The 7633-nt window shown below is 43.6% G+C and overlaps 1 protein-coding gene across 1 annotated transcript; it reads left to right on the forward strand.

Moving 5' to 3' along the window:
- The first annotated feature begins 914 nt into the window (after positions 1–914).
- Positions 915–1445, forward strand: LOC132223635 (ferritin heavy chain-like). The gene has a single exon (XM_059678711.1). It carries the CDS (start codon positions 915–917, stop codon positions 1443–1445), a length of 531 nt encoding a protein of 176 aa, XP_059534694.1.
- Positions 1446–7633: the final 6188 nt, after the last annotated feature.

Consider the following 7633-nt stretch of genomic DNA (forward strand, 5'->3'; position numbering starts at 1 on the left):
AATAGCATTTTGATGGAATCTTTCGGATATCAGCGTTGAGACCACGGGAACTGTCCCCGTTGGGGCAGACAGGGCTGGAGGAATGGGTGTGTGGGCTGTGCTGAGGGATGGAGAGGAGACAGAGTAAAGGGGGGGAAGGCAAGTTCACAGGAGGGAAGATGGGAGGCGGAGAGTCTGTGAGGCTGTGGAGGCCGGCCCTGCCGGCAGAGAGGGGGCCTTGATGGTGAACAGGAGGAAGTGGAGGTCGCAGGCGTCACCAGGCCGAGGACCCGGGTCAGGCTGTGGGAACTGTGGGTGCCGACGCTGATGTCATACCGATGAAGCCTTGGGATTCATGCTGAGGCAACAAGGATTCCCCAAAAGGGCTGGGCGGCGGTTAAGGAAACACCCCATCAGGACCACAGTCACACAAGTTGCTCCGAGAACCCAAGTGCGGTTGATGTCCTGGCAGCGGTCGCACTTGTCCTCGTGGGTCACACTTTAAAATGGCAGGAAGGCCAGGGCCCAGCATGAGACGGGCATGGAATCCGGAGAAGGTCGGCGCTGCCGCCTGCTGGGGCCCCCCTCACGCCCCCCTGTGAGGGCCCTCCGCCCCTCCCCCAGGCCCTGAGTAACGGTCACTGCTTCCGGTCCCCTCAGAGCCAACCGCCACCGCCAGCGGCCCGCAGCCTCCCGCGTGTCCTGTCGCTGCGTCCGCCTGTCTCCGGTGCCCTGCCCTCACCCGGGACCTTCCGAGACCCCAGCCGCCTGACTCCGGTTTCCTGCCCGCACCCAGGACCTTCCGAGACCCCAGCCGCCTGTCTCCGGTGCCCTGCCCTCACCCAGGACCTTCCGAGACCCCAGCCGCCTGCACCTGTGACCTTCCGGCCTCCTCCACTCCGCCTCAGCCTCTGACCGCTCCTGCGCCTGCAGACATGGCCACTCCTCCGCCCTCCTCTGAGCGCCAGGGCTACCTTCCAGACTGCGAGGCCGCCATCAACCAGCAGATCGGGCTGGAGCTCTATGCGGCCTCCGTGTACACCTCCATTGCCGGCTACTTCCAGAGCCGGGCCTGGCAGCAGGGCTCCCAGTACTTCCAGAAGCGGGCCCTCAAGAAGAGGGAGCAGGCTGAGCAGCTGATGTGGCTGCAGAGCCAGCGCGGGGGCCGGGTTCTGCTGCAGGTCGTCCCCCGGCCACAGCAGCACGAGTGGGACAGCAGCCTGATGGCCCTGGAGCAGGCCCTGCTCATGGCGAAGAGAGTGGACCAGGGCCTGCAGCACCTGCACCGCCTGGCCACCCACCGGGGGGACGCCCACCTGTGCGAGTTCCTGGAGAGCCACTGCCTGCACCCACAGGCCGCCTTCCTCCAGGAGCTGGGCGGCCACATCAGCCAGCTGCGCCAGATGCAGGCCCCCGAGTCCGGCCTGGAGGAGGACCTGCTCCACAAGCTCACCCTGGGCGACTGAGAGGAGCACTGACCGGGACTGCCTTCCCGAGAGCCGTGGGGGCCACCCTGCCCCGTGCCCGGATGCCCATGGCCACATTGCCTGTGCAAAACGGGCACCTCAGTTCCATGTTCAAGGTTCGCTGTCTCTTCAAATAAAGTCATTGGTTCTTAAATAAATAAAGGTCTTTCTCTGATTCCTGTGTGCAAATCCCTCATATTTCATTTTTAAAAACGGTATCCAGGAGTCTCCACCCAGGCCTGAATTAGTGCAGCTCGGGACCCTGGATGGAGGGAGGAGGGAGGGATTTCATAGGACCCTGATGGAGGGAGGAGGGATTCCATAGGACCCTGATGGAGGGAGAAAGGAGGAGGGATTCCATAGGACCCTGATGGAGGGAGGAGGGATGAGGGATTCCATAGGACCCTGATGGAGGGAGGGAGGGATTCCATAGGACCCTGATGGAGGGAGAAAGGAGGAGGGATTCCATAGGACCCTGATGGAGGGAGGAGGGATTCCATAGGATCCTGATGGAGGGAGGAGGGAGGAGGGATTCCGTAGGACCCTGATGGAGGGAGGAGGGAGGAGGGATTCCATAGGACCCTGGATGGAGGGAGGAGGGATTCCATAGGACCCTGATGTCGGGAGGGAGGAGGGATACCATGAGACCCTGATGGAGGGAGGAGGGATTCCATAGGATCCCGGATTGAAAGAGAGATGGGGATGCCATAGGATCCTGATGGAGGGAGAGAAGGAGGTTGGATTCCATAGGACCCTGATATAGGGAGGGAGGAAGGATTCCATAGGACCCTGATGAAGGAGGGAGGAGGGATTCCATTGGACCCTGATGGAGGGAGGAGATATTCTATAGGACCCTTATGGAGGAGGGAGGAGGGATTCCGTAGGACCCTGCATGGAGTAGGAGGTATTCCGTGGGACCCTGCATGGAGGAGGAGTTATTTCATGTGAAACTGGATGGAGGAGGAGGTATTCCATGGCACCTGGGAAAACACAAAATTAACTTACCCTTATAAACAATGTATATGAGGGTGCAGTCAGGTGGATTTTCTTCGGCCCTTTGAATGTGGGTGAATGTTCATGCTAAACATATAAAACATATCCTTAAAATCACAGCTGTGCTTACCTCTGGGAAAAGGGTGAATAGAATGAGATTGGGCAGGGACTAAAAGAAAGGATTCTTGCATTTAACCTACAGTTTTTGGTTTACTAAAATATGCAAATATTAACATTTGTTAACATCTGGGTGGCAAGATGGAGGCCCCTTACTCTAAGATCAGAGTAAATGAAATTGCAACACTGCGGATGGTCCTTGGTCAATTGTGAGAGTAAATAGCTGCTCTGTGAATAACAGATCTGTTTTAACTTGCTCAGCTCTAACCCTCCCCCACCCCTACTCACATAGGACAGTAAAGGTCTTTGGCATCTGAACCTTTTAATCTCCCCAAACTACACTCCAAGACAGTGAATGAATGTAAGACAATTACAGACCTGCAGAGAAGGGAAATAATAGGACACATTTTCCTAGAAGGAAAAAACACTAGTGTTCCAATGTGAGAAATATTGTGTTTATTTTAGCATCAGACAGTGTTCCTATCCTACCTGTAAGCTCTATGCCATGTATCCCCAAATGAGAAAGAAACTGAATAACTGACACACTCCACTCTCCCATTTTGAGCAAAATCCTAGTAGTGAAATGGACATCACAATTCTAGATCTGATCCATGCTACTGACCGAGGTGAATGATGTAAGTCCTTTATTCATAAATATAAATGAAAAAGGTTTGCCAGATGTATGAAGAAGGTAAAATAGAAGATCACAATAAACACACAAAACTATGTCATTTAGATGAAAAATCAGATAAAATATATAAATAAAAGATAATTTTGCCAAAAATTCAAATTCCTGTTCTCAGAATTTTAAGGGAATAAAATAGATTTATAAAATTCAAATAAAATGTCTACTATAGAAGGAAAACAATTAGAGGACAGATCAAGTTCTTGCAAGATAGAAATATTTGCAACAGCATGGATTGACCTGGAGAGTATTATGCTAAATGAAATAAGCCAGTCAGAGAAAGGTCAAATATCACAATGATCTCACTCATATGTGGAATCTAATGAACAAAATGAATCCATGAACAAAATAGATCCGGAAACAATGTCATTTTGATTTCTTTTTTAAATGAAAACTAAAAGGGGAAGTTAATGGAATAATCTGATGTTGAAAAATGTTGCTACATTACAAGGTATCAGAATTATCTTAAATGTGCTTATTGTAAGTGATCAAAGTTGTGGGAAACTGTTTATTGCCTTCACTATCTGATAAGCATAGACAGAGAACTCCCCGAAACCCCCCGAAGGCTGGGTGCCTTTGAAGCCCTAGCAAAGGTGGGAGCTAGGCGCCACCTCTGTTTGTCCAGACAGTGGTAGCTGAAACTACTCCCCCATTTATTATTATGTAAATCCTTGCTGATGGGCTAGTCTGCTTGTTACTAGGGGTTCACCTGCCTAAGGGCTATGCTATGGGTGCATCCCAGATCAATAAAAGCTTGGTGAGGTCTGAGCATGGAGGAAGTCCTTCGGGACTTGCCGCCTGGTCCCCCAATATTGCAAAATTATCTCGTGTCTTTTTCTCTCATTTGCTGTGCGGCTCCTCTTTCAGATACCGAACCCTACTCCACGCAGAACGTGGAGGGAGTCTTACTCCACATCTGGCGCCCGAAGGGTTATCTGGAAGTGCAGGTCTCGCTGGAGCTAGAAAAGGAAGTTTACACGAAAAGGTGTGGAAAACTCACCAAAAAAAAGGTGAGGGGAAGTCTATCGCACCCAATGCCCAGGATCAAGTACAGAAGCCTGGGTCTGTAAGTACACTGGGAACGTTTTCTTAACCAGGCTAACAAACGGGGAAGGATTTGGCTTTAAAAAAGTAGATTCGGCTTTAAAAAGGTATATTTGGCTTTTAAAAAAGTGAGAAACTTTATTATAGACTTTTGATTTGCATGTTTAAAGTATTAAAATTTTAGAAGGTAATCTCTTACAGTTTTTGCATGTTATTATAACACAAGCCTTGTTTTCTTGAAAAAGGTACATTAGATCTTAAAAGTTTGCCAAAAAGTTAATCAGAACTTGCCAAACATTGTTTCCCCTTGTGGAACACGGCATTTCATTTCCTAGAGGCTTTAGTAGAGGTCAAGGAGGATAAATCTCCTCCCCTTGCACCCTCCGCTCCTTAAGAGGAGCAGAAAAAAAAAAAAAGAAAAATGGGAGGAATGGCCTTCATGGCTCCCTCCACCTCCATGTCCTAATCCTGATATGTTTAATTTGCCGTTAATAGAATCACCTGTACAAAAAGGCCATCTTATTAAGAAATTGGAATATTAAAAGGTACTCCTTAAAATCAGGCTGAAAAAAGAGTGCCATGGTCATCTTAATGTGGTTTCTTGTTCAAATTAAAATCTTAATTTGTATTTGGAATCTAAAATCTGTAATAAGAAATGAAACCCCGCTGTTAAATCCTCCTCTGGTGTGGAGAGATTCAAAGGTGGCAGGAAAAGGCAGAGTTATAAGCTCTCCCACAATGAGATTACTTAATGTTTTATTAAATATTACTGGAGAACATCTTAGGACAACCAAACTTTGGCTAAGATAACCTTGGGTGCTAGCCATGACTTTAGAAAGCAAAATAGGAAAAAATTTAAAATGTCTTTTATTAAGCATGACTTTGGGAAAAATACGCCATCTGAGTCATTTGCTGAAACTTCCCCCAAAGCAGGACGTGGGGGAATGGAAGAAGGGAACACGTGGCGATCCAGTGTGGACGCCCCCTCCCCAAGTATTCTAAAATTAAAATCCTTCTTGTAATTGAAAAGTTTTACAAATTTAAAAATGTGTCCGGGATTTCTGTGCACATGTAAAGGGAAAAGACCAGTTTAAAAACGAGTGCACATAGTTTTGAGCTGAACTTGACCTTTTGCTGTGTACAGAATAAAAACCCAAGACTGTTTCGGTCTTAAAAATGGCGGAGATGAACCTGAGAAAGAAATGCAGACAGGTTTCCCAAGGCGATTTAAAGTAGCTCTTTTGAAATTTCCCGCACTGAGGCAAGTACCACCAGGAAGTTGATAGTCAAGTTTACATGTGAATAGCTATGGTTTTGCTTCTTGACTTCCCCAGCAGGAAAATTGTGACCATTTTGAAATTTAGCAGCTATGCCAGGCTTATTGGCTGGAAATTTAAAACTTTTAAGTTCAAATCATCTAAAAGTATTGAGATTTACAATACTGAAATGTTGATCTGAGTATGCCTAGTATGAAGTCTAGAAGATAGAAGTTAATCTATTAACTGAAAATGCCTTATATTTTATTTGAAATGTATCCTTAAATGCAAAAGTATTGATTTGAAAAATGCTAAGTATTTAATTTGCTACCTAAGATTTAAAGCTCTGAAAGTTTAAGGTGCAAATTGAATCGGGAGAAATTAATTAAATATCTAATGTATAACTTGTTTTTGAAAAAATAAAATGTGTTTTCTCTTAAATGATTAGGAATTCAAACTATATTACTTCTTGGTCTGATTAAAAAAAAAGAGGATTAATTTTTAAGATCTCAACTGAAATTTTTAATACAATAACCAGTTTAAATTTGATTAATATTCTTTAAGATAATTATAAAGGGTATAAACAGCTAATGAGATTTCTGTTTGTCTACAATATAATGTTGGCCATCTATCTTTTAGGGATTTTGGTTTGCTCACTGAGGCAGGATGGGATTTCAGGGGTGGAGTTTTAAGGTGGAGTTTTACTGCAGAAATGTGGATGGGGCAAAAAGAGTGCTTGCCTCGCGGATTTATGTAATACTATTTTTAAGAAGATATTTTTAATGCTTAATAAATTAGCAATCATGGTCTTAATATAATTTCAGTGGTATGATAGACCAATGTTTTGAGCAGTTGGCTTTATAAGGGCTGACAATAGAGCTCATATTTCTTAAAAGGCTTGTAGATATATTTTTAAAAGATATCTTAAATTCTCAGTAGAACCACAGTTTTGCATACATCATAAACAAATTAAGAGTAATTGATTCCATGGTCAAGACTAGATCCTATTATGTTGAGAACTGTTTAAAAAGTGTTGAAAATTTTTTAATTAGATATGTATTTGAAAACTTTTCCCGAGTGCAATATTTTAAAATATAATATGCTTGATTGCATAAGGAATTTCTGCCAAATAAAAGAAAAATTTGATTTACTAGTAGCAATGTCTGTATTTAAACTAACAAAAGCACCATACCACTGCATTTTAAATTAGGCTGGAGGTGAAGCACTGTTTGCATCTCGTGTATCAGAATAAAACTTTACTAAATTTACTAATCTTTGTAAGCAATTGAATCCTAGTAAAGTAAAATTCTTCTAAAAAGTTACTGAAGGCTTTCCATGATCCCTCTGTATATGCAAATTAGCCGAAAGGGAATGCTGTTTAAAAACATTATTTTAAATTTAAAAAAAGGAGAAATTTTAATATTTTGAAATATCTTCCACTAATATTTACAGGATAATCTAATGATTTGCTGTTAAAATACCAAATCTAAAAATAAGTACAGTTACCATAAATGTTTAATGACTTTGACTTGGAATACATGGCCTTGCAGCACTATCAATCAACATTCAAGAAGTAACCCTATAGTTACTTGGTGTAAAAAGAAAGATTTTTCTTTTTTAAGTTAAAGTTCTCCAGGTGTAATCCAGCAGGAGGAAGACAAACCAGACAACCAACAGCCCAGTAGACCACCTGGAGCACAGTAAAGTGAAGTATGGTAACAATTAATTCACATAAAATCTATAAATATCATATGTCTTAGAAGGTACATTTTTCCTTTACCTGGGAAGGACAGCACAGCTATCCCAAAGTCAGAAGGCTCCAGTTAGCGTGTCAACTCAGTGCTCTGGTGACCCAGAACTGTAATTTAGATAGCATACTGTCTCTGCTTCTGTAAATTTCTTTTTTTTTTTTTTGAAAACTAGGTTCCTCATTCCAAACCTTGAGACAGCCAGTTTAAAATTAAGTTGTCATGACCTAGAACAAAGAATATTCTTACATGGTATTATTCTACAAGTTTCATTAATAATTTTTGATGCTTTACAACAGTATATTATGCATTTATCCCAAACAAATTTACAAATGAATTTGAACG

Source organism: Myotis daubentonii, chromosome X, assembly GCF_963259705.1.
Source record: "Myotis daubentonii chromosome X, mMyoDau2.1, whole genome shotgun sequence".
Classification (NCBI taxonomy): domain Eukaryota; kingdom Metazoa; phylum Chordata; class Mammalia; order Chiroptera; family Vespertilionidae; genus Myotis; species Myotis daubentonii.

Bases quoted from the DNA above. Each gene is read 5' to 3' on its own strand.
- LOC132223635 (XM_059678711.1), top strand. From the start codon at position 915: ATGGCCACTCCTCCGCCCTCCTCTGAGCGCCAGGGCTACCTTCCAGAC.